We start from the raw sequence: 27,037 nt of genomic DNA, 5'->3' as shown, positions 1-27,037 counted from the left end.
TCCTCATTCTGTATTTTCCATCTGAATGTTTGTCAAAGCTGGTGCTGTTCTCTTCAACATGTCAATACTGAAGTACAACCTCCTCCACTAAGAAAGGGTCTGTCCAGTTTTTCCACCAGCTTAGTTTGGTAGAACTTGACTGTCCTGCACAGATATTTGACCTCCACCCCAAGCAACACCCTGAGAGAGAAATGGAACCGGTTGAACTATGAGTCACCTCTGAGCTTACTGACACATGTGATACACGTGTTGTTCGAGGATCACCTCTAGTAAAATATAATTATGGCAGAAACCACATGTTCAATTTTTGTGTGCTCGTGCATGTTTGGCATTGAGTGCAGCGATGAGGGAATAGAGCAACTCCCGGTGTCTCATGCCCTCAAGGAAGTGCACCCTCCATATGTGGTTTTGATCATATAATCCCTCCTCTTTCTCTGTTTGACTTCTTCTGTATAATATCAATGCACATTCTCCATTGTGTCACTTTCCTTATGCAGACCTGATGCTCTGTTTGAATGATTGACCTTTCTTGCAAGAAATAAATCATATAAAGACAAAACTCTGCTGATGAAGACAATCTTACTACTACACTGGACAAAGGCATTTATTTAAATTCCAACACATTGTATTTCAGTCAACAGAATGACTCCATGAATCCAAAGTTTTAATATAAAAACTGAAATTAGCTTGGATTTAATGCATGGCCTTGAATAGTCTCTGCTGATCATCCTTTCAGTAATGTGTTGTTTTATCTACCTACACAATGCACAGACAGCACACACAGAAACACACACGCACGCACACACACACACCTGGAGCTCAGTGGGGTTCCAGCAGCTGGTCTGCGGGGCTTGGTGGTCTGTCTCTGATACTGCATCCAGCCGCTGATCAGCTCGTGCGCGATCATGACGTAGAGCAGGAAGATCAGCACGGCGGGATCCATGAGGACGCACGCGCTGCTGGACGAGGACCAGAGCCTGCAGGAGAACCGGTCCAGATGAGAGAACAAGTCCAGATGAGGGAACAGATCCAGATGAGAGAACAGGTCTGCGGTGCAGACCGCACAGGATGCTGGTCCTCTGCAGTGAGGGTCTGCGGGTCCAAGTTTCACTTCAGTCTCCAGAGCTGAAGCGCAGCAACGATTTCAAGACAACATTCTCTGAAACCTCCGTCCCTCCAGGGAAACGATGATTCTGTTCCTCTGTCTGACAGCTGATCGTGGTGACAACAGCAGAGAGGGGACATCGGGGATGTTGCCGTAGAGACGCCGCCGTTGCTAAGGACATGATGTCGTCATCTTCCCAAAGATGATCGAGGCGTTTGACCTCCACGTGCAGGAAGTCATCATCAGTGCAAACACATCCACCATCTATCCTCAGGCACAGGATGCTTCATCCTTTACAATAAGCTAACACATGTCATACTCAATAATGGTAAAGATTATTTAATTCATGAATACATGTTTGATGTATCATTCATTCTAACTAATGAGTTCACCTTTAGGGAGCCTTCTTTAACAGTTACTTCATACAATCGTCGTTTTAGACTTTATTAGCTGGACATAGAAGTTTATGTCATTACCATAAATTTGCTTCCTCTGATTGAATATAAAACTTAAACTGCTGTTGGTAGGAATGGTGTAAAAAACATTACTTTTTTCTGCTTGGTTTGGAGAAAAGGTCATAATGCCCATCGGTACTCATCGGTAAGTGGACTAATTTGAGACTATTGCGAAATCTCTGCGTTTTCCAATGCCTTTGTATCAAGCAATGTTATTATTCCCCTTGTTCCCGTTAACACGGACCAATCATAGCTAATCTCCAATCCTCTGTCCTGATTGGTTAAGGGGCAGCCCCTACTACGTCCTAGATTGGTTATGAGTCCGGCACTATCATGACTGCACACGCTGATCTGTGTACTGGGGGGCTGAGAGGAAATCTGGTTGGGCGGGATAGAATTGACATTCAAAGTCCCTCTCTCTGAACAGATGTTTACTCTGTGACTACCAACAGCAGCTTTAAGGAGCCTTCTTTCACAGTTACTTCATACAATCGTTGTTTTAGACTTTATTAGCTGGACATACAAGTTTATTTAATTACTATAAATTTTCTTCCTCTCTGATTGAATATAAAACATAATATTTATATAAACATTCAAATGTTTCACAAAATCAACATGAAGTGAGTTTGATGTAAAATGTTGTGTAAAGTGTTATTTTGTCCTAATATTCTTATTATGTAATTTTCTTATAGTGTAAAGCACATGAAACTGTTTTCATATGAAAGGTGTTACACCAATTAGTTTATTATGGCTGAAATATTAAAGCATGGTAGAGATAATAATTATGCAACAAAAATAAAATAAATAAACATAGTTGTTTATGTAAAAACTGCAAGTACTCTTAAGGCCAAGGAAATGCATGAGTCATATAATAAACTTGTTTGTCCAGCTGTTGTGGTCTCTATCAGCTGATGTATGAAGTAACTGTGATTTAAGGTTCCTTAGATGATAGATTAAATAAAGTCAAAGTGACGTCATTATTAGATAAAGGTGAGCAACAGCAATATATTATACATCCTACATTATGTTCTGCATTAAATAATCATGTCTTATGCATTCCTTAAACATTAATCCAGTTTTTGTAGGTATTGTTGATCAGGTGCGTGCTCGGTCATCTCAGTCAGGCGATAAGTTTGTACAAGAATGTTCTTTATTGATTGATTCATATCTTTAGCAGCCAGTACAATTATATGTTCTACTTTAAACCCCCTATGTATACAGACATGGCTGTCAAAGATGTCAAAGATGATTATGATGACAAGTATTTATTTTCAATCAAAACATCTCAACATTTCAGAGTTTGTGATAAAAAAAATCCTTTACTCTTCAATGAAAAGACACCTTCACATTTTTGTTTTTTAATGCTCAATTATTTATTCATCTTCAAAGCTCAATTTGTTTTAAAGGGAGGTAAAGTTGACCCTCCAAACAGAATACATCTGTCTTAACTTCCTCTGTCTCCTCTATATTTCTGTGTGATGTCAGTCTAGTGTTTCTTTCTTTTTAAACAGGTACTTAACTTGTTTCTTTAGAGCTTGAGACGGATTAAATGCAAAACTATTCTAACGTTTAGTCCTTCATTAAAGAGAAGCTGTGCTCCCACAATGCAGCATGATAAAGTCATTCTTTAGAACTCGTCTCAAAAGCACTCTGCCTCCAGTTCAGGCTTGAGTTGGTTTCTCACACTTGACAAAGCTACTCTTGTTTTACAGGAGACATTTGCAGCAGGTTATAGGCTGGACAGAACTTTAACTTCTAAACTGATGTAGAATCAGGAGGCTGCCTGTTTAAAGCTTGAGTAAAGAAACCACCTGCTGAGTTCTCCCTGTAGTAACAACATGAGTCTTTGTTTCTGGAAATTAAACTGCTGGAACATTCGTACAGACCCATCGATGGATCCTGAATCTCCATGCACCATGTTTGCCATTTGAGGTTCATGCCCGGTCTCAACCTAAAGAAAATTAAACTTATTTCTATCCCTGGCACGTTACAAATTCTCCTTCTGACTTCAATCTGTCCGTCCACCGGCAGAGAGCTGCGACTCTGGAGGGATCCTCCTTATCTGAGGCAGCTGCACCCAGCAGGCCTTCATCAGTGTTTCAGTATGTTGGCTGTGCTTTGAATTTAGATGAATGTGTGTATATGTGTGCATTTATATGTGTGTGTGTGTGTGTGTGTGTGCTCAATATGTGTATCATGACAGGGCGACACAAGCAGTTCTCCTGCTGTGATATCCCCTTAATTTCACAAAGCCACCTTCAGGCGGCGGGACTCCTCTCCTCCTGCCTCAAGCCACCTCCCTCTCTCTGGCACCTTCATGGATCTGCAGAGACACAAGAAGGAGAGTCAGAAGGCGTTTTTCGACCGGAGGAACTTTACCCTGGAACTATGTGCGTTTCGACCGGTGGACCCAGGGTCTAAATTCAGTTCAGGGGTAAATAATCCACAGGCCATGAGTCTGTGTCAGTCTATGACCAGGATGAGGAGGGGCGGATATCTAAAACTTCTTAGTAAATAGTTGTACTTCTGTGTGGCAGTCTTTGGGGAAACTTTGGATAAATACATTTTAGAGATACCAAACTAAAATATTAAGTTTCATTGGTGATTTAGGCATTTAATATTAAATATTTTGGTACTTTCTTTTGCTAATCCCAATGAGAATCAGCACCTCAGTCCAACCCAGAGCTTTATGATAATTGGATAAAGGCAGATTAAATTATAATGATAATTTGAGGTGGAAACAGATGGGAATCAAATCAGTTCCACATTTTATCTCTGTGTTGACTTTATTTTAAAATATATCATTCTGCCCTCTAGTGGTTTATATTATAGCAGAGTTCTGAGCAACTTTCTTTTCTCCAACAGTATGTGATGTGTGAGAGATTTCCCTGTCGGGGGATGCTGTACACTCACATGGACATCATTGAATCCGGCTGCCATGGGATGGTTCTGTGTTGGTGGCACTGTCACGTGGTCCTGCTGAAGTGAACACATGAGTAAATGATTAATAATGAAAATAAAAGTTGATGTGACCTCATTGAAGCTTAGACCTGATACCTTTTCTGTTAAAACCATAGACTGTAAAAAATATGGACGTAGTATCCGTGACGTCACCCATCTGTTTCTGAAGAGCTGTTTTGAGACCAATCGGCTGCGGCAGCCATATTGCTTCTGTCGAGCCAGTGTGACGTAAAGCCAACAGCTGCAGTGTTCCAGCAGGCAGCTGTGCCTCTCATTAGAAGACTGGTAATCTCAATATCTTTGAAATTGCCGAATTAGAAAAAAATTCACCCCCCTCACAGTGAGAGGACATCGAGAAATTAGCTATTCAGACTACACTCATCTTTTGTAACAGGCTGTAAACATGTTTATTAATGCTGCAAAGATCGTCTTTTCCCATTCATGTGTATGTGACTTCCGGTACTTCCGGAGCCAGCCTCAAGCGGATCCTCGATGAACTGCAGCTTTTAACACTTCTGCATTGACTCATATATTTAGACCGGAGGTTGCCGCTTGGTTAAAACGAGTCGACTTCAGGGCCAAGGTCACAGATCAATCAATTAATCAATCTTTATTTGTATAGCGCCAAATCACAACAAATGTTATCTCAAGACGCTTTTACAAACATAGGAGGTCTAGACCACTATATGTCAAATTATGAACAGAGACCCAACTTCAAGATCTGGATGCTTTATGTGGTTAACTTTCAACAACCTTGGATGCTTATTGAACTTTTCATAAGAGATAAGATAAGATAAGATAAGATATACTTAATTGGTTCCCCATTGGGGGAAATTCTTTTGTTACAGCAGCTTACAACACGGGACAGGGGAAAACAACAATGTACTAACTTAGTTAAAAAATATAATAACAATAATAATAGCAATGATAAAGGTAAAATAGAATAAAATAAAATAAAATAAAACAAAACAAAATAGAATAAATATGGCAACTAATAAAGATAGAAGTAAACCCACAACGCAGTCATCACTTCCGTCTGTATTGTGATATTAATACAGTTTAAATAAAACCTAACTAACAACAGCAGAAAGTTAAAGATTAATTCACGATGGAATGAATATTGCGACTTTTGACAACCTTACTCTTTCTCCTCAGTTTTCTCACTTAATCCTCCCTCACTCTTTTTCCTCAGTGCTTCGGATGAAATAATTAACGGTACACACCTTTCATGATCTGAATAATCTTAAAGTCTGACAGATCTCAGCAGATGAATAAGTTTAGTTTTAGTTTTCAATGTTTTTTGTCAGAGGTGTGATGATTGTCGTATTTACTCACTGTGACGTCTGATTCATAGTATTCATTACTGAAACCACCACCAACTGAGGAAGATGATGATGATCCGTTCGCAGCCCCGGCTCTCTGCTTGGATCTCAGGTAGTAAATCAGCAAGCCGATCAATGTGGCAATCAGCAACAGGGTCACAATGACGGAGGCTACGATTCCTCCAACATTGTCTCCCTTTGATGGAGCTGCAAGGAAGATGGAAAACATATTCTAAATCGAGCTGTGAATGATATTGTGATTCATCTTTGCATTTTCTTTTAAGTAAAGAAACTACAGATGATTAAAAACTGATATATCGGTTAGTTTTTTAAACCATGACTTGAATCATACGTTCTGTGGAGCCATTGAACCCCCTAAGTTAAGATGCTTACTAATCTGCAGCTGATGGATCAATACCCAACATCAGAGCATCAGAGAAGAACTCACAACATCTCTACTCAAAGCTCCTGCAGCTGTATTTTCAACACATGCTAACTTTTAAAATGAAAGTGACTGTGATGTATTTATCCGTCTGAGCAAATGTTACAAGATTACATGACTTATCATTGACTTATATGGGAATAAAGTTAACTGAATGCAATTGATGAAAACAGTAGTATAAAAAATAGTTCCAACATGAGTCATTTGGCGAGCGATGGAGGTTTTGGTGAGCTAACTGTTTCCCTTTACTTCAGACTGTATGGTAAGCTAGGCTAACCGACATCTTGCTGTAGCTTCCTTTTACATAAACATGTTATCATGTTATCATCTTACTTGGTAGTGGATCTGTGAATTCATTGCAGGGGACTCCTGTGGTGTACTCAATGTCATCCAGAGCGATAACATCTGACATTCCTTTGATTCCTTCAAACACGATCTATTCACAAAAAGAGGAGAGCCGTGTTAAAGACGGCTGGATGAAGACGTTGTTTTAGGCTGAAAATGGTTCCCTGGATAAAAATATAACTGTATAAAGATAAGACTGTGAACGTGTATTTCTCCTCTGCCAAGTTCTTTGGCCTTGGGGGATGCATGTGTAAGCAGAGTGCTCGTGTGCAGAGATGGAGGTGACCGTGTTTCACCACAAGAGTGAAACAGAAGTCACAGAGGGATTTTAAGGTGTGTTTATGATTCATATTTAGTGTCTCCTGCAGAGTAACAGTCTGACCTGGTACTCCTCAGTGGATGTGATGTTGATGTCAAAGCGTCTCCACTGTACCAGAGCCGGTTCATCCACCACCAGCAGCTGATGGAGGCTACCCTCAGACAGCCTCCACACATTCAGTTTGCTGTCCGCTGCAAACACACAAACACACAAACACAATGATGGGGATGACAAACAGAACTGACTGACAATACATCAAACACATTCAGACTTCATCTTAAAGGTGTTCAGTTTAAAATGTGGTGACAGGACTAAAGATAAGGCTAGCATAAACAGTCTTTACTTACAAGACAAACGCTTGTGGAGCCAGAATTTGAGGCAGGTGCCCTTCGTTGGGGGCAGGTGAGGGCTCAACAGCTGAGCGTTTTGATTGGCTGTCCTGTTGCTGCTTGAAAGGAACAGGAAGTGACCTGGCAAAAGTTAAACGAAATGATTTTATTCTTTATATTTATACAAAACATTTTTAATTACGTTTTGAATTGAACCTAACATTGTATTAGTGACATTGACATTAGTGGTGTTGACCTCTCTCTGTGCCCAGAGTGTGGTCTTCATCCGGGACAACGTAGTGTCCCTCTGCCTCATGGCTCGTCAGCTCCCAGTCAAGTTTGTCCACTTTGATGTTCTGAGTGTTGCTCCAGCTGCACATCCCTCTCTCCAAAGTGCACTTAGAACCTGAGAGATACAGCGCTATAAAAATCCACTTCATACAAAAAGATCATGCCTTATTTTCCTCTACAAAACTCCTAAACGCACAGATTCTCTTAATCTAAGGTGTAAAAACTGAGTTACAAAATATTAAATCCAGATTTTTTTTTCATGCTAATATTAAGACTAAGTGAGCTGGTGAAAGCTTTTAAAAGGTCATTTTTTAAACTTACTTTTATTAAGTTGTTTGACTTAAAGTTAAAGATTTTTAAGAACACTGAAGCTACAAAAATCATAAAAGAATAATATCTAGTCACAAAATGTTGCAATCTAAGAAAGCACAAACATCAGTGCTATCATATTTTTATGAACCTTTACCTCCACATGAGTCTACCTGTTGATTTATTCTCAGTTTACTTTGCAGAGACTGATACAAACCTTGATCCTGACACGGGTGAGCAGAAATGAAGATGTCATCAACAGCGATGTAGCTCTTTTTACCTCCAGCTCCCACCACCTCAAACTCCAGCTGCAGGGCACAACAGAGCACAACACAAGCTTGGATTTAATGATAAACTTGGAGCTCTACAGGGTTTTATTTATATTTTCAATACGTATCTGAATGAGTGAAGTCTCGTTTAATTCAAGAATGGACAAAACAGAAAGATCAAAGTTGTAAGATGGGTCTGTAAAAACAAACCAAGTATTTTTTATCATATTGTATGTTCATGTTTGTATCTTTGTATTACCTTTATTTAAAGCTCCTGTCAGGAATTTTCAACTTGTGTCAGCTACTGTGCCCTCTTGTGGGCAAAGTGGTATGTCTTTTTCTGTGCTGATTATTGCTGCACACGAGTAAAGCCTGATTTATACTTCTGCGTTGAATCAACGGCATAGCCTACGCCGGAGGTCTGCGTAGCTCCCGTACCTACGCAGAGGCCTACGCACGTAGCTGACGTGCATAGGATAGAATCGACGCAGACCGCAAGCCCTGTGTGTCAGCGGCATTGTATTTCCTGCATTAACAGCACTTCCCACTTTTAACAAAGAGATCTAACCCTGCTTTCTATAGACGGATACATGTATCAATCAGCGGTTTCATGCGTAATAATAAAGTCTGTCTTCTCAGTGATGACATAGTTTGCTTTTTTAGTCATGTAGAGACACCAGTTATAATTTCTGTCTCTTCCAGTACCAGCTAAAAAAAACTCCTCACAGAATCTTTAATGATCAATTACTAACAAATTTGAGAATCTCTGAATAATTCATTTTAAATTCATATAACTTGTTTACATTTTCATTGATCACCTGAGGAGAACTGTATCAATGGATGTTCTCAAGCCCACTCACTTTACCTGCCAGTCCACGAGGGTGCTCGAGATGTTTCCATTCCCATGTCGCCACACATCTCCCTGGTTCTGACTGTCAGAGAAGATCTTCACCCTCCCTCCCTCCACCAGCTTCATGTATAAAGTCAGAGATCCTGCACAGCATAGACAGTTTTGATCATTGTTGTTGTTGCTGTTGTTGTTGTTTTCATGTGTGTATGAGTGTTTGAAAGCATCTCACCAGGTCTCTCTCCTCCCATGTGATACCAGAAATGGACACACTCAGTCTTAGTGGTTCCGTGGCGAACAGGAGAGGTGAGGACTGTCGTTCCACCGGAGGGCAGGATGTCTGCTCCGGTGTTAGCCATCATGTAGTAACCTGAGCAAACACACACACACACACACACACACACACACACACACACACACACACACACACACACACACACACACACACACACACACACACACACACACACACACACACACACACACACACACACACACACACACACACACACACACACACACACACCACGTCAGCTGTCTCTCAATGTTCTGTATGTTAACACATGAGAGTTCTTTGATAGTGTCCTCTCTGACCGTATTCAGTCTCCAGAGTGTGATCTGTTTTGGGTCCAGCCAAGGTGGAGAGGTATCCTCTGCGGTGAAGCCACTGAACTGACCCAGAGCTGCTGTACGCACAGAGCTGACCCTCAAAGGAACACATCCTCGGCACGGTGCACGGACCGCTCACTAACGCCACGTCATCAATGGCTACACGGCCGTCAAACCCAGAACGGACTGCTTCAAACATCAGCTGGTGGAGGGTCAAAGGTCAGGAGTAAGTTGGGAAGAAAGGAATGATGTGTTAAAATAGTATAATTTCTTTCACCCATGCATCTATCTGTCAACGCCGGCTTAAGTTTAATAACAATCCAAACTGAACTTTTTTTAAAGCTGCAGGGAAATTTTGTTTTGAGACAAAAAGGCAGAAATTCTTCAAAATCTCAAATAACCTGGTTAAACCCTCTTTCATTGTGTCTTCCTGTCTTCTATTTACTCATTTTAAGTGTAGTAGATGTTCTGTGAGTTTGGGGGAATATTCAACCATCAGTTTGGGATTTCAGTCTCTTGTTTCGTACCCGAAAGTCTATGATCTGGTGAGGAACAGGGCAGTGAGCTTCGTGCCACGTGTTGCTGTGCGCTCCACTGCGGGTCCAGAGGATCCTCTCATAACCGTAGTCATCTAACAGCTTCACATTCAGAGTACCTGGACAAAAAGATCAAATATTAAATGATATCCAACAAGACTCTATTTTATTTCAGAACATCAATAAAGCTTGAGCTATTTGAGATTATGACTCAAAAATAATTATCCTTGAAGGGTGTAAAGAAACAGAGCGTTTGTATTATTTCAAACTGCTTCTCCTCACTCTCATGCTCACCTGTGTTTGGCCCGTAGAGTTTGTAGAAGAAGGACAGGCAGTAGTCTGTTGGGCCTGCTAACTGTGTGAATGAAACTAAGCGCCCAAACACACCGCGCAGAAAAGGACTCCACATGTCCACAACGAGGCTTTTGCCTGGATGTCAACAGAAGGACGGGTGGATATGTTATAATACATCTTTAAGCATTTGCAGCACATTTATCATAGATCGTTCAGGCTGCTGCAGATCATCTGTACATTCCTCATCAGACTGTAAACAAAGACCAAACAAAGTCTTGGTCCAGACATTCTTAAATGCTCAACTGAATAATCACTTAATGTATTTAAGGTCCCAAAATTGTCTGGAGGCTACAAGGTTGGGGTCAGCAAGTCTCAAATCAACCTCATACATTTTGACTGATTACATTTTCAAAGGGAATAAAAGTTTGTATGTTACATTAAAAAAATAATAATTTAAAAGAGATTCTAAAGAGACTGTAAAGGACTGAAAACCAGACTTTAATAGCCGGTAGTCTCATTATTCCCCAAACGTACCGATCCCGATGGTGTGGTCCATGCCATCCAGCAGCATCCAGTCAAAGTTGTCACTGCTGTCCTGGAACCAGCCGCACAGTCCATCCTCAAAGTTACATGATAGTGCTGTCCAAAGAAGAAGTAATCAAAGCATTGAGACATTTCTAGTTTAGCTACAAATTATCAAAAATAATGTGTGTATAATGCAAACTGTGTTTTATTACCTGTTGGAGAGGATGGATAATAATCAGCATGACAGCTGACAAAGCGAACGTTCTTCACTCTGATCTTTGCACATGGACAAAGTTTGGAAGCACGAGCTTCAAATGCCAGCTATAGAACAAGAAAGAAACATAAGAATGACTTTCACAAACATCAACAATGCAAAGACAGATTTTGTACTCCTGAGGTTTTTTTTGGGACTAAAAAGATGCAGAACAGAGTGGCAACACAAAGCAAAATCTTTTAGTTTTAGGACAAAAATGAGAAGATGTCATCTAAAGTCAGAACTGTAGGCACTGTGAACACATCCCAAATAGTTAATGATTAAAATACCCCCCCTCTTCAAAAGCTAAAAACCAATCATAGCTTAGGATTTTTGGGGTGGCATATGGATGGGCTAGTTAGATTTCAAGGGGGGCAGTAACAAGCCCCTGCTCTTTAATTTTGTGTTGCCATTGTGTTGCCTTGTGTATGAAATGTGATATACAAATAAAGTTTGACTTGACTTAATGCAGTCTTTATATTTTCCTCATGTTGCAGAAACGGAGTAGCTATAGGAAAATGGCAAAACATCGACATGTGTTTTTGGAACCAAAGGGATTAAAATTGGAAATAACCTGCCGTGGTTCAACAGTCTGACCTCCTGTTGAATTATGTTTCTTGTATCTGTGACTCTCATAATCAAATCACACACTGAAATGCTGTATCTATAACACCCCCAGTCTCTGTCTACCCGAGAAGACAAGCTGACCTGGAAGCGATGTTCTCTGACTCCGACAGACACTTCAACATGCTTCCATGCCTCCTCTTCTATCCCCGTCTTCCCAGCGAACTCCCACAGCTTAGACTGAACGCCCAATAAGCTGTCAATCACTCTGACGGACAGCTCACCTGCAGCAGAGATAACAGACTCATGTTAACAGACCTGAGCCAAGCAGAGAAGGTAACATCAGGTGCTGGATATGAAGTGAGTTTAGTCACCGATGTGATCTGGATTCCCTGTTAGAGCAAAATCAAAGCTCAGAGTGCAGACCGGGCCGGACGGGCCCAACAGGGGGGTTCGTGTCTGGGCTTCGGTTAGCTGCTGGCCTGGGGCCTCGGCAACATACAGGTACTCCTCTGGGAAAGATTGAAGAAATAACTCTTAGTTTGAGAGTATCAGTGTTTCAGTGACTCAGTGTTGTGATGACAGAGAGGATTTGTACCTTGAGATGTTGAGTTTTTATACAGCTCCCAACCCTGACTCCCAATGCTGGAATCAGTCCAGCCAGAGCTGCCCTCAGTGTACGAGAAATCCCCTGATTGAATGATTCATCAAGAAAACAACTCAGAGGGAGAAAAACAGAAAAACTGACATTACTCTGATTCAAAACAACAACTCTCAACTAAGGCCACAGATTATCAGTCATTTTCCCTCCACTTACAGCCTATTACTATCAAACAGATCTGCATCATAAACAAACATGCACACATGAGCATGTTTATGAACTGTGCCAGTTTGTATCTGTACTGAGCTGTAGCGCCCCCTGGTGGTCCCTGAGGCCCTGAGCAGCTTCTCCTGTATACATCAGGATGAGGAAACTCACCACACTTGGCTTCATCCGCGGCTCCCTCACAGTCAGGATGAAAATCACACATTAGGTCCGGCATAGCACACGGGTCTTTGGGAGGTTTAGGGAACTCATCCACCCAGGTGTTATTCTCTGTTAGGGAGGAAAAGAAGAGAAGATCATTTATGGAACCACTGAGAGCGTTTACTTTTCTTCTTTGCAGATGTGGAGGCATTTATTAAAGAAGATGGTTAAATGGATTACCAGCTGATACACGGCATTCAGGAGACAACACAATGCTGTCCACAGCGATGCCTCCGTAAGTGAAGTCCCTGATCGCTGCCATTATTAGGATCTATACAGGCAGAACATTTGACAGAGGGAGAGCATAAGAAGTGCAAGAGGGGGGAATTATTATGATACCAAAATATTTCATGTAGAACACAAACACAAAATAAAACAAAGAAGTACATTTGTTTAATTCCCAGGGTGATCAAAACCCATCAAATGCCTTTAAACCAGCCAGATCGTCTTCACTTTTTGCAACGGTAAAGTTCCAGTAAGTTATTATCTGTTTAATTTTATGATCTTTATCTGTAATGCAAAGATGTCACAGGCCACAGATGAAGAACTCACCTGGAAAGTAGATTTGGTAATGATCTCCACCTCCGCCTTCACCCAAACGTCACCAAGAGCTCCGCCCCTCTGCCACACAGGGTAGACTTTTTTATCCGCCACCAGCACCGTCAGGCCACCGGACCTCGGGCCAAACTGGTGAGTGTACATCACCATCTGCAGCAGGGAGACACAGGGAGTGTATCGTATAAGGTTGATGTTAGGGTTTAAAGGTACTGTATGCATGTTTTTTTAATGTGAACTATTAAGACGTCAGTGATGAAGAGTTTAAAGGTGAGTGAAGGAGCCATGAAGGATTCAAGTGTTTATCTAATTTTGAGGTTTAGGGTAACTTATTGTTTGTATATTTTTGTTGTTTGTTTATGATATGGTTTATTGTGGGGTCAGTTAATTAGGTTATTTCAGGTCATGTGTTAGAGGCGGGGATATTCAGTTCATGTAGGCCACCTGTTTTCTTTGTTTGGAGGTTTGAGAGAGGGGGTGAGCTGGTCTCGTACTTTTTATTGACTGCTATTTTCTTTTGGTCACTTTAATCATCTGTTTGTTCACTTCATCATGAGTTAATTTTTTTTTTCATTTCTAAAAGGTTAAACTTACTTTTTTGTACAGCAGTGATTTTTGCTTTTAGCGTGTCAGACACTTTACTAAGCCCAACCTCAGCCTCTCAGCGGCTTCTGGCTCTTTGTAGTCGCTACAGTGAGGCTTTGTGCATTAAGAAAGCTTTCCAGTCTCCAGTCTGTAAATTGCTGTGAAACTGAAGGCCAGAAAAGAAAAGTGTCTGATGAAGAAAACATCAGTCTGAGACTCACCTTACATGGATGTGAAGTATTCGTGGGTTCAAGGCGGGGACTTTGGAAAGCAGCCCAGTCTGTTTTGAGACCACCGTCAGGGACCGTTACGTACAGGAAGTGACCTACAATGATAATATTATTATGATGTGTTTTTATTTTCATAGGTACAGTATGCTGTCGAGGACATTATGTTTAAAAGTAAATAAAAATAGAACAAACAGAACATACCTGTTGCACTGTTGCTGGAATGATCCCTGCCTGGTCCTTTGAGAGGATCAGTCATGGAGATGTTCTTCTGATTCGTCCTTCTCCATTTCAGTGGAGACAGTGAATACAGGGACCAATCACACAGGCCGTCCTCAAAGTCACAGTGTCTGTACCCTCCTGGAGTCAGTGACCACACACAGCTTGTATTAACTGCTTATCCCTTGTTGCACATTATATCTCCTGTCATCATTACACCAGCCTAAATCTTTATGGAGTCAGAGAGATGCTGTCTGCTGTAATTCTGATGATTCCTCACCACACTTCTCCTTGTCCTCATCGCTCCCGTCACCACAGTCGTCGCTGCCATCACAGACCTGCCTCTGCTCCACGCAGCCCTCATTGCTGCACTCCATCATCCCTGGTGAACACCCTGCTCCAGGATGCGGAGCTTAGGGTGCAAACAAAGGAAAGAAAGCAAAATAATCATTAGAAGTGTGCTTGTTGTAGAGAAAGAAAAACTTCTACTTGATAACGACACTTTGAGATACTCACAAGGAAGAGCACAGTCCAGGAACTCCAGCTGGTCGACAGCCACATCTCCTCTTTGTCCCCCAGAGCGCTGTGAGTTCAGACGGATCTGGAAGCTTGTCGGGATTCGGCCGAGGAAGATGGTAGCCTCCTTCCAGCCGCGGACACTGGAAGCCTCAGGACGCCACACGACGGTCTCCTGAGAGTCCTTGCGAAGGATCGACGCCCACAGAGGTGTGGAGCCCAGATCTAAGTGACCTTCAAGTCACATTATAAATACTTTATTAGCAAAGCAGCAAATTAAATATTCCTCATTTTACATAACAATAAAAAAACAGATCAGAATAATGTTCTAATGTTCTCTTACAAGAGACGCAAATACATAACAAGACAAATTAAAGTGTTTAACTGTACGAGAAACAGATATAAAAACAGGGATACATAAAACAAATATACATAAGGTACATATAAGACATATTTACTTCCATATAATCTGCATACATATAATATATTAATATAAGATAAGCAGTGCGGTCACTTCTGTCTGTTACCTGAGTCCCAGAGGAAATATCTGAGTCGAAGGCGGCAGGTTGGAGACGACTGTTTCATCTCAGGAGAGATTAAAACTGCAGCACGGAGAGACTCTGACTTCACCGCTGTCACTCCCATGAACCAGCCTGTGTGAGGGCAATGTTATATTTCATGGTTTAATATTTCAGTTTACAGGGTGCTTATTTTGTTACTATTACACTAAGCTTTCGTGCTGAACTCTACCTGAAGCCGTCCCGATGGTGTAGTCAGATGACGGCCCGCTGTCAGGCAGCGTGTCACCTCTCTGACGACGCTCCCAGCTGTACGCTTCATCCACAGACTGCTCAGTCCATCCACACGTCCCTGCATCCTCAAAGTCACACTCAAAACTTCTGCCTCTGTAGCCTGAAGAGGAAGAGGAGGAGTGAACTGTTATACTACACTTAATTTGGAACAGGTTTAAATGCACATAATGAAACATTTATAATCTCTAACACAAATACACCAGTTGTTCTCAAAGCGGGGTCCTGGGACCCCTGGGGTTCCGCGAACCATAGTGGGGGGGATCAATAATTTGAATACATTTCTAATAAATTATAAAATTGTGCTGTGTCATTACAAAACAGCATATACACCATTGTAATGATACCATTTGGTGGCTCGAAGGGATATGTGAGTCTTGCTACTGTTAATTTTCTGAAAGCATTGAAGTTCAATTAGTTGTAAAGTATAAATGCTGTCATGTTGAGTCCACCCTTTTACGTATATTGTTTTTATGAGAAGCCTTATAATTGCCCAATTTTGTGAATTTATTCTGTTACAAAACCATTTTTACCCTAATCCTAGGGTTAGGATTAGGGTTAGGGTTAGGGTTATGATTAGGGTTAGGGTTAGGATTAGGGTTAGGGTTAGGGTCACAATTAGGGTTACGGTTGGGTTAGGATAAGGGTTAGGATTAGGGTTAGGGTTAGGGTCACAATTAGGGTTACGGTTGGGTTATGATTAGGGTTAGGGTTAGGGTTAGGGTTAGGATTAGGGCTGGGGTTGGGGTTATGATTAGGGTTAGGGTTAGGATTAGGATTAGGGTTAGGGTTATGATTAGCGTTAGCGTTAGCGTTAGGGTTAGGGTTGGGGTTGGGGTTATGATTAGGGTTGGGGTTGGGGTTGGGGTTAGGGTTATGATTAGGGTTAGGGTTAGGGTTAGGATTAGGATTAGGATTAGGGTTAGGATTAGGATCAGGGTTAGGGTTAGGGTTAGGGTTATGATTAGGTTTAGGGTTATGATTGGGTTAGGGTTAGGATTAGGATTAGGGTTAGGGTTAGGGTTAGGATTAGGGTTGGAGTTGGGGTTGGGGTTGGGGTTGGGGTTAGGGTTAGGGTTAGGGTTAGGATTAGCGTTAGGGTTAGGGTTAGGGTTAGGATTAGGGTTGGGGTTAGGGTTAGGGTTAGGGTTAGGATTAGGGTTAAGGATGGGGTTAGGGTTATGGTTAGGATTAGGGTTAGGGTTATGATTAGCGTTAGGGTTAGGGTTAGGGTTAGGATTAGGGTTGGGGTTAGGGTTAGGGTTATGATTAGCGTTAGGGTTAGGATTAGGATTAGGGTTAGGGTTAGGGTTAGGGTTAGGGTTAGGATTAGGATTAGGGTTAGGGATGGGGTTAGGGTTAGGGTTATGATTAGGGTTAGGGTTAGGATTAGGATTAGGGTTAGGGTTAGGGTTAGGATTAGGGTTAGGGTAGGATTAGGGTTAGGGACGGGGTTAGGGTTAGGGTTATGATTAGGGTTAGGGTTATGATTAGCGTTAGGGTTAAGGATGGGGTTAGGGTTATGGTTAGGATTAGGGTTAGGGTTATGATTAGCGTTAGGGTTAGGGTTAGGGTTAGGATTAGGGTTGGGGTTAGGGTTAGGGTTAGGATTAGGGTTAGGGTTAGGATTGGGGTTAGGGTTAGGATTAGGGTTAGGGATGGGGTTAGGGTTAGGGTTATGATTAGGGTTAGGGTTAGGATTAGGATTAGGGTTAGGGTTAGGGTTAGGGTTATGATTAGGGTTAGGGTTATGATTAGGGTTAGGGTTAGGATTAGGATTAGGATTAGGGTTAGGGTTAGGTATAGGGTTAGGATTAGGGTTGGGGTTGGGGTTGGGGTTGGGGTTAGGGTTAGGGTTAGGATACGGGTTAGGGATGGGGTTAGGGTTAGGGTTAGGATTAGGGTTAGGGTTAGGGTTAGGGTTAGGTTTAGGATTAGGGTTAGGGTTAGGGTTAGGGTTAGGATTAGGGTTGTGGTTAGGGTTAGGGTTAGGGTTAGGATTACGGTTAGGGTTAGGGTTAGGGTTAGGATTACGGTTAGGGTTAGAACCAGAACCAAACTCATGCAAACAGAACCAGAACCGAACCAGAACCAAAACCAAAACCAAACCATTACCGAAGTGAACCAGAACCGAACCAGAACCAAAACCAAAACCAAACCATCACCGAAGTGAACCGGAACCGGACCAGAACTGGACCAGAACCTGACCAAAACCGAACCAGAACCGAACCGAACCAGAACCTACTTAAGTCAACAGAACCAGAACCAAACCGAACCAGAACCGAACCAGAACCGAACCAGAACCGAACCAGAACCAAAACCAAACCATTACCGAACCGGACCAGAACCGGACCAGAACCGGACCAGAACCGGACCAGAACCGAACCGAACCGACTCAAGTTAACAGAACCAGAACCAAACTCAAGCAAACAGAACCAGAACCAGAACCAAACTAAACTAAACAGAATCAGAACCAACTCAAGAAAACAGAACCAGAACCAAACTTAAGCAAACAGAACCAGAACCAACTCGCTGTAACAGAACCAGAACCAACTCGCTCAAACAGAACCAGAACCAAGATGGAGCAAACATTATTAATGTCCTCAGTGCAGGTTGGCGTTGAGAAAAATCAGATCCCTCAGCTTGGATGGGCTGATCTGATTTTTCCTCTTAATGAGTATTTGTCACAGTCTATGGTATTTGTCCTGTCTTCAAGAATACTCTCTCAGAAGGAACAGATATAGCCACGATACACAGCCTTCCCTCCATCACCTGTATTCTATATATCCTCACAAGTGATTGGCCGCATGGCCGCCATGCTGACCAATGAAAACAAAGTTCTGCTGTGAGCAGAGCTGGGGCTGAACACTGAGAGCTAAGCAGCATCTCTCGATGTGAGCCGGCTCTTCTGATTCACTATAAAGCATCGGCTCTCAGAGCTGCAGCTTATGAGCATGACACATCACTAATGTGCTTAATCTGTGTTACAATCATGAAGGGGTCCTTGGACAATTTTCTCACCTGTAAGGGGTCCCTGGCTCCAAAAAGTTTGAGAACCCCTGAAATACACTACCAGTCAAAAGTTTGGACACACCTTCTCATTCAATGGTTTTTATTTATTTTAATTATTTTCCTTATTGTAGATTAATACTGAAGACATCAAAACTATGAAATAATCTGGTTTTGCCATAATCTGGATTACAACAGTAGTCAAATAGGGCTATCCACTGTGGACCAACCCTACCTCTGAACAACACAACTGATGGTCTCAAACACATTAAGAAGGCAAGTCATTCTACAAATGAACTCTTGACAAGGCTCATGTTAATTAGAAGCCATTCCAGGAGACCACTTCATGAAGCAGACTGAGAGAATACCAAGAGTGTGCAAAGCTGTCATGAAGGAAAAAGGGGGCTACTTTACAGAGTCTAAAATGTAAGACATATTCTGCTTTGTTTAACACTTTTTTGTTCATTAAATAATTCCATATGTGTTCTTTCATAGTTTTGATGTCTTTGGTGTTTATCTACAATGTTTCAAATAACCAAAACAAATACAAACCCTTGAATGAGAAGGTGTTTCCCAACTTTTGACTGGTAGTGTAGGTTAGCATGAACAGCTGAGGATTCAGTTCAGACACGGATCATCACATTAGAAAAGTGTCTCAGACTCACCACAGTCCAGCTCATCACTGCAGTCAGAACAGTCACACACAAAGTCACACTTCCCCTCAGGAGTCTGACATCGAGTCAGAGAACCAGCAGCTGGAATAAAGGAGAACGATCAAAGTTAACTCACACAGAGAGACAACATTTTACAAGATGACTGAAAAATACAGTGAGCTGTAACGCTGTCATTGACATCTTCATCCCCATCCTCTTCAATTTCAACTGTGTTGAAAGTGTTAAGTTATAATAATAATAATAACTATTTATTGAGCACCTTTAAAAACAATGTTTACAAAGTGCTTTGACAAACAAAGCATGGTTCAAATAACAAAGTATACCTTTTGAGGAGGAATTTTATGCAATGCAAAACAAAATACAACGTGAGGTTAAAATGAATACACGTAAATCAAACTTAGTGAAGTGGTGGGACAATAGATCAATAAATCATTGTTTAAGAGGTTTTTCAAAGATGAATATATAAAATAAATAATAAAATAAATAAATGAAAATGGATAAGTAAATAAAATAATTAAAAAGACATTAAAAGAGGTTTTCAGAATGAGATGACGGCATCACAACGGGAAAAATTGGAAAAAGTGAAAAGGATAAATTAGGAACATTAAAAAAATAAATAAAAACACAAAAATTAATCAAAACAATAAATAATCAAATAAAATTTAAAACAATTAATAATAAAATAGAAGTAAAAGCAGTTAGAAGGATGAAGTTACACAAAAGCAAGTCTGTAAAAATGGGTTTTAAGATGAGATTTAAAAAAGACACTGACCCTGCGAGCCTTATCTCCTCAGGGAGGTCGCTCCAAGGTCGAGGGGCTCTGATGGAGAAAGCTCAATCTCGTTTGGATTTGAGCCTCGACTTTGGAACGACCAAAAATGCCCCACCTGAGGATATTATGCTGAGAGATGGCTCGTAATAAAAAGTTATTGTCTATTTTAGTTTAATAATATTCCAGACCCTTTACAAAAGTGCCACACCACATTTAAATACTTATAACCCTTTGCTAGTAATCATGAATCTATTCTATAAAAGTAAGGAGCTAAAAGTTATCAGTACAAACAGATATCTCTGAGGAGGGAGAACTAAAGATGGCTGAACAATGAAAAGATCCAGTCCAGTGAAATGTTGACCCCATGTATAGCATAATCTAATAATGCAGCTAGCATGGCTGACACTAGGTCTCACATGTCAGACACGTCTTATCTTTATGGGCATCATATCACCAAATCTTCATCAGCACAAGACCTTCACTGAGGTTAGCTGAAGGCAATTAATCCAGAGTCACAGTAAAAACATGGACTGCACAGAATCTGAAGTTTTATTCTTGTTGTTTCTAAAGTTAAGGCTCAAATGTCAGCCTGGACTTTCAAGCTAACATTGCAGAGTATTCCAAAGAAGTCTAGCATTGTTTAAAATTCCAAATGATCCAATATTTTCCTGATAAAGTGATAAAAGTGTCTTCACTGATCGACCCTTGTGCTTAAATCTCTACGTACAGTTGTGCTCATAAGTTTACATACCCTGGCAGAATTTATGGTTTATTGGGTAGCTTCTGTTGTCTTTATGATATAAAAAGAGTAAAAACAGTTGTTTGATAAAAATTTTGCTTCACCCAACCACTAACCATGAGTGAATTTTTTTTTCTCTCATATCATTCATATTCTCTGAAAAATTGCCCAAAAAATCACAAATTCTGCCAGGGTATGTAAACTTATGAGCACAACTGTATGTATGTAGGCTGTGTAACATCTCAGAGATGACTTAACCCCAAACCCTCTTATCAGGACTCATCACTGTCAGAGATTTATGGTACAGCTGATGCCAACAGGCTCAAAGGCCAGACAGGAAGAATCAGGTTAAAGCCAGCAGAATGCCATTCGTCCATCCAAAGGTCTCTGAGACTCAAAACTCTGAGCTTCACTGAGCTGACAGACGGGAATCTGACATGACACACAGTGGGGACATGCATCTGTCCATGATTCACAGAGAGGACGTGCTCTGCTTTAACATATTAGAGTATGTGGTGACGGAAGAGGCATGACAGGGAAGTCACAAGTTTAACAGATTTGGGATTTCTTTCAACTCAAATCTGTTGAAGGGAAAATTAATGTGAAAACTTTTTGAAACAGTCATCAGTGTGAAGCTTTCTTTTGATTATCAATTAATACAGCAAGGTAAAGTAGATTTTTTTATGAGTCAAAGTATCAACATTATCACAAATTCACTGCAAGTAATTTTCATTTTCTTTAAGTATAGAAAATGTTTCTAAGCAGTAAAAGAAAGCAGTCAGTTTGAATATGTGCACTCTTCAACTCCAGTATATATTTAGAAACAAAGATTTGTTGTGAACACAGGACGGGTCATTCTGTCATATAAACGGGAACATTAGTAAAATATATTTATCTGTTATCTCATAACAATGTTCATGTATGTTGCAAGAACACATTATGTCACACAGAGAACTAAGAAGTGTGACGACGTACCTGAAACGGCCTTATAACAGTTATTAACATTTCATTTTTAGAAATATTGATCAAATATTTAATACTGAAAAAAATGTGCATTTATATATTTATAGAATTATTTTAAGCTGACCTGCATACTCTATAGTCAAGTTTATATTGACACCACATATCATCTTTAAAAAAACCCACACAGAAGTTTTTTGAGTGTAAATTATTCAACATTGAAAAATAAAAATATAAATGGTAGCTACAGTCATGTCCTCAAAAGACTAAACCTACAGGAGAGTTATCAGCACCCAAAGTGATAATACATAAACATTTGACTGTTTAAAGTCCAATCTAGACCTTTGATTCTTATTAACTATTCAGTCTTTTTGCTGAGTCACGGTAAAAGCCACAAAATTCAGCTTTTGTGATCAACTTTTTGTAGCTTTTCGAGACTTTCTTCCTCCTGTCACACTTCACACAGTAAGTTTATCCACCTTCACCACCAGCAGCATTATGTCCATGTAAAAATATATTTTTAAAAGGATATTTACTGAATAAAGTCAGGCTTAATGCGTTCTTACCAAACTGCAGAGACAGCAGCAGAATGAGGCCTGAACTCCACATGTGAACCATCTCGGTCTGTCCTCTTCCTCCGGATCAGTCTGAGAGTTTGAACACAACCTGCAGAGTCTTCGCTGGTCGACTCTGACCTGTTGGTTATTTCTAAGAGATAAAACATGGACTTTAAGTTCTCCCTGTGTGCACCTCCGGCACAGCATCATAAAACAATGTCCTCTGGACGAACACTTCCTGAGATATATACATCCGTTCCATTACTCAACAGCTGATGATGACTACAGACACGTGGAGTTACTCCAGTGTAATGACTGTAATTCATAGAAGTATTAGAGAGGAGGGAGTCTGGTTTATCAGAGGGGTCATAGTCAAAGTCAAGCTCAGATTGTTTTGAATCAATGATGACAAAAGATGTTGAAGTTATTCCAAATAACTCATGATGCACCAACACTTCTCATAAGTATAAGTCCAGTCACCAGACACACAACTTGATCTACAATCAACCAGCCAACATACTTTGCTCATAAACAAATTTAGCACTCCTCTCACATCTCCTGTCACGTCCTCAGTGGATCGTTATAAGGTTAGCTTATGTCAGCAAGGATGTTATTGAAACAATAATGACACCGCTGTCTTCTCTTCTCCAATTAGTCACTGTCTACCACTTCTTCAATTCTAGCTTCTGTTGCTCCCACTGATGAAAGCCAAATGAAAGTGACAGATCATCAATGATTTCTATCAGTGCCATCTGGATAACAAGATCAGTAAAACCAATGACATCTCTTGCGATGAGTTAAGAGGAGAAAATTCACAATGTTGCTAATTGAAGAAGCCCCAGTATTGACAAAATTTTACATTTTTAAAAATTGCATCCAATGTGTGCAACACATACAGAGAGCTGAACGTAAAAATGACAGGTGCTTGTCTTTTGAAAACAAACAACTCTGCTTACTACTAACATTCATGGGTTTCAGATGACGTCACACAGCATTCACAGCGCCATCTTTAGGACCAACCTGGGTACCATTGTCAATAAGTGCTACCCGCTATTCTATGTTTGACGGAGTATGAAGTATGAGAGCCACCTAATAGGAAAACAAATATTTCGAGATTAAAGTCGTAAATAAAAGACAATAAATGAGTAAACTTATGAGTAAAAAAAGGAAATTTTCAAAAAATTCAGTCTACGTTTAGCCTGAATGTAATTTTGAAGGGGAAGAAGTCTTGTTTGGAGAATTTGAGTATTTGAGCGCTGCAATGTAACCATTGACAGTTTCTCATGTTCAGGTCTTTTTGCTTTGCTTGTTTGGACAGAAGTATTTTGTTTTGTTCCTTAACTTGAATGTTTCATTCAGTTTCATGCGTCTCTGTTTGCAGCTTATTTAAGAACAAATCTCAGGCTTCCTGTCCTGCACAAACTGACCGACTCAAGAGTTTGAGACTAGCAGGTAGAGAGGCTGATATTTCCCTGAGGGATAAATTTGTGGGTCTGAACTCATGTTTAAATTAATGTTAACTCTTTTGCTGGAAATGGCAAATCACTTTAACTTAACGAGGGGATCAAATGTGGATGTATGTTTACAGTTTGCTGCCCTACTCTGAAACATGACAACAAAGGATGCCGGTTAAATATCTAGATATTCTGGGTTGACAAAAGCACTCTCTGCAATATCACTAGGATTTTAAAATGTGTCGCACGATCCTCATCTTTCAACAGACAGGCAGCTGGGTGACAGGATGAGGCGGCTGTAAGCTTAAAGTAAGATCAGCAAAGAGGGCTCTTTCATTATTCTGCAACGAACACAAAACGCAAACATTTACAAATCAGATTTAATAAAAACAATGAAACAAAGCTCAGGAGAAAAAATTAAACGTACACTTTTAAATATCGTTTTGTGATCAGGTAAAATTTGGGATTTTATGTGTCTCTAAAAAAAGTCAAGGACCGACTGTAAGTGACTACAAAACCAGTTTATTTTATAATCCTGAATGAAATATGATACTAAAGCTCCAAATCTAACAGAGACAGGTATGTATGTGTTAATGATGTTAGTAACATTTCAAACTGTATATTCTCAAACGGTTTCATCAACACATCCACAGAGAAGGCTGGATTTCCAACCTGTCGTGGACGTGTGTCAGTCAGAGTCTTCCTTTCATAATGAGGCAAAATAAAAGTTTGAAGAAGTTTCTTCTCAAACTGTCTGTTGATTTAATGATCCATGTTATCATGTGGATTTAATGATCCATGTTATCATGTGGATTTAATGATCCATGTTATCATGAGTTGTTAGAGATAAGTGCCACGTCAGTCCAGGAGAAAGAGTGTCCAACAAAGTCAGTTCAGTATCCTTCATTGTCCCAGGTCACCTCATAGTCCGGATACCGAGTCTTCAGCTTCTCTGTTGTAATCGCGTGATTTGCTCGTCCAAATCCCTGAAATGAAATATACCACATCGGTGCTCCATTAGATCTGGATAAATCACTCTATTTAAGCTGTAATGATAAATATTCAACACGGAATTTGATGATGATGTGAATATATAATTTGCAGAAACAAACAGATCTTCAATCATCAGTGAACTCTGCAGCATGGAGCTTCTTTAACCTCTTTAAACGTTTGTTTTTAAAGACTCTTATAGCATCAATGTCTGTAGTCTTCATTCAGCAGTGTGCTTTTACCATGGAGTATCCATAGACGTGGATCTTCTTTGCCTGGGCATCATGTTTGATCCTCCCTCCTCCGACACACTCACAGTCCAGGTATCCATCCTTTTCCAGTTCCTCAGCAACCTTCTCGTAGATATCAGCTGTGAGTAAACATACTGAGTGTTACAAGTGAAGCAAGCATTTACAAAAACACTTCTCATGTCTCTGAATATGATATTAAGCAATAATAGAATGATATGAAGTAATCAGTTATCATATAAGTTAAGCAGATTCCTTTCCAATAAATATGAAATCACTTTGATCATCTTTGATTTGTTTCAACACATTTGTTTGCGGTCTTTCTTGTCAACAAGGCCACCAGTGTTTGAGCGCCCAGCTGTCCTTTAAATATGTTTATGCATCATCACTGTAGTATCTGCTGGAGGTCCAAATGAGCTGCCTCCATCTGTTGTGTTTAAAAAGGCTGATTAGTAATAAAACACATAATGCTCAGTACAATCTTCCATCTGTAAGCTGCAAATTTGGGCCGAAATGAAAAGAAATAAAAAAACAACAACTCCAATATTCTCATAAAGTTGGGTATCTTGTGAAATAATGCAACTTTTTCAAAATTATATCTCACAAATATCAAATCCAGTCATCCAACAGATGCACAAAAAATGTCCACATCCCATGTGTTTGAAGGTCTGATCCTTTCTGCCATGTTTTGTTTGTTTAATATTAAACTCCAAGACTCAGAGGCCTTCTGAAGCTGTTTGAGAGGTTTGAATCTCACTGTATGGTTGTTTTGAAGGAAGTATGACACATTATTTAACATCTCTATAGTTTGACATGAAGGTTCACACATTAGCTGGACATTATAAGTCTTTATTTCATAACGTATTTATGAAATCTGTCTTTTATGAAGGGTTTAACATTTCTTATTAATTACTTTTACTTATAATATTGATTTGAACTTTTTTATATTATTTTATTTTATCTTTTATCTTATTTTCTTTTTCTTTACTTATTCATTCAATTATCTATCTTACCTACTCAATTTTATTGATTTTTTTTTAGCCTTAATCTTATTTTCAACCCTTATCCTTACCCTTTCAAATTATTTATTTAAACTATTTATATTCTTAATATTAATTTGGCGCTTTAACTTTTCATTACACAAACTATTTTATATATTTTATTGCTGTCGGTGTACATTAGTCTCTATTTTATTCTAGTCTCTATTTTAAAATATTTTTTTGTTTTTTAATGTCTTGGGTCTCTTTTGGTTGCATTTGATTAGTATGAAAGGTGCTCTATAAATAAAGCTTGATTGATTGACTATTTCAGGGTTTATTCGATTAAGTGCATGACTTTCTGTTTGTGTTTCAAACTTAATAAACTAATAGTAGACTCACATGTTTAGCTCTCTTAATTGGTCTTCTCTCATCTGCACAACATTACAGACAGGCTCCAGGTCTGACATATAGTGGACTCTCCCTCTAAACCCCCCTCAGGTTTAGAGCACTGTACTTACCATGGTACTCAGCCCAGCCGTATCCTCGGACCAGATCCACCTCCGAGTCGTCTCCCTCCTCTTTGCTGTGAACTCTTATCAAGACATATTTAAACACCCCGGAGGAGTCTATGTCAGCCTGCAGGATGTTCGCCATCAGGGCTGCAGCTCGAGTCTGTGTGCACATGTCTACACCTTTCAACAGCCACACAAACACAAGCGCACACACAAACACAGACAGCAACAACGCCCGTGTTTTCTCCACAGTCTCTGTCCACTCAGGAAGGTTTCTAGTTCAATAAGTCTGTTAGTTTCTATGGTTAGTATTCAATGCAGACTTGAATGAGGACATGAGAGCTGTTCCGCCATGCAGTTACAACAAACACACTTCCGCTTTTCAAAATAAGAGACACAAAACACATGACAGCCCAATCTCAATCTCTA

General features: G+C 40.2%; 2 protein-coding genes and 1 long non-coding RNA gene across 4 annotated transcripts; 1 reads left to right on the top strand and 2 right to left on the bottom strand.

Annotated features, from left to right (window-relative positions):
* Window positions 1-879: 879 nt before the first annotated feature.
* LOC117831231 lies at window positions 880-4,597 on the top strand. Of its 2 annotated transcripts, XR_004634959.1 has the most exons (4): window positions 880-1,433; window positions 3,273-3,662; window positions 3,764-3,994; window positions 4,426-4,597. It is a non-coding gene; the product is annotated as an uncharacterized LOC117831231 (long non-coding RNA). The 2 variants fall into 2 exon arrangements; XR_004634960.1 differs by lacking the exon at window positions 3,273-3,662.
* mamdc4 (MAM domain containing 4) lies at window positions 2,860-22,543 on the bottom strand. Its single transcript, XM_034709828.1, has 29 exons — window positions 22,434-22,543; window positions 19,388-19,477; window positions 15,655-15,816; window positions 15,432-15,557; window positions 14,905-15,138; window positions 14,669-14,800; window positions 14,374-14,529; window positions 14,164-14,267; window positions 13,355-13,510; window positions 12,983-13,073; window positions 12,755-12,871; window positions 12,374-12,466; window positions 12,150-12,287; window positions 11,920-12,059; window positions 11,171-11,279; window positions 10,968-11,072; window positions 10,434-10,568; window positions 10,131-10,258; window positions 9,589-9,805; window positions 9,227-9,364; window positions 9,013-9,140; window positions 8,096-8,186; window positions 7,535-7,684; window positions 7,297-7,419; window positions 7,013-7,140; window positions 6,619-6,721; window positions 5,857-6,050; window positions 4,474-4,539; window positions 2,860-3,883 (listed from the first exon to the last, which is right to left on the bottom strand). Exons 1-29 carry the CDS (start codon window positions 22,483-22,485, stop codon window positions 3,848-3,850), a joined length of 3,642 nt encoding a protein of 1,213 aa, XP_034565719.1. The 5' UTR covers window positions 22,486-22,543; the 3' UTR covers window positions 2,860-3,847.
* Window positions 22,544-24,380: 1,837 nt separating this feature from the next.
* Window positions 24,381-27,016, bottom strand: phpt1 (phosphohistidine phosphatase 1). The gene is made up of 3 exons (XM_034709827.1): window positions 26,615-27,016; window positions 25,111-25,238; window positions 24,381-24,864 (listed from the first exon to the last, which is right to left on the bottom strand). Exons 1-3 carry the CDS (start codon window positions 26,778-26,780, stop codon window positions 24,772-24,774), a joined length of 387 nt encoding a protein of 128 aa, XP_034565718.1. The 5' UTR covers window positions 26,781-27,016; the 3' UTR covers window positions 24,381-24,771.
* Window positions 27,017-27,037: the final 21 nt, after the last annotated feature.

This window comes from Notolabrus celidotus, chromosome 19 (assembly GCF_009762535.1).
Source record: "Notolabrus celidotus isolate fNotCel1 chromosome 19, fNotCel1.pri, whole genome shotgun sequence".
Taxonomy (NCBI): Eukaryota; Metazoa; Chordata; class Actinopteri; order Labriformes; family Labridae; genus Notolabrus; species Notolabrus celidotus.
This window is presented reverse-complemented; position numbering and strand designations above follow the sequence as displayed.

Excerpts from the sequence above, each read along its gene's own strand:
- mamdc4 (XM_034709828.1), bottom strand. The coding sequence starts at position 22,485 with ATGGTTCACATGTGGAGTTCAGGCCTCATTCTGCTGCTGTCTCTGCAG. Across the intron at positions 12,288-12,373 it reads TAAAAACTCAACATCTCAAG|AGGAGTACCTGTATGTTGCC; the intron begins GTACAAATCCTC and ends AATCTTTCCCAG. Across the intron at positions 6,051-6,618 it reads ATTCACAGATCCACTACCAA|CTCCATCAAAGGGAGACAAT; the intron begins GTAAGATGATAA and ends TCTTCCTTGCAG.
- phpt1 (XM_034709827.1), bottom strand. The coding sequence starts at position 26,780 with ATGTGCACACAGACTCGAGCTGCAGCCCTGATGGCGAACATCCTGCAG. Across the intron at positions 25,239-26,614 it reads CGGCTGGGCTGAGTACCATG|CTGATATCTACGAGAAGGTT; the intron begins GTAAGTACAGTG and ends GTTTACTCACAG. Across the intron at positions 24,865-25,110 it reads ACGTCTATGGATACTCCATG|GGATTTGGACGAGCAAATCA; the intron begins GTAAAAGCACAC and ends ATTTCATTTCAG.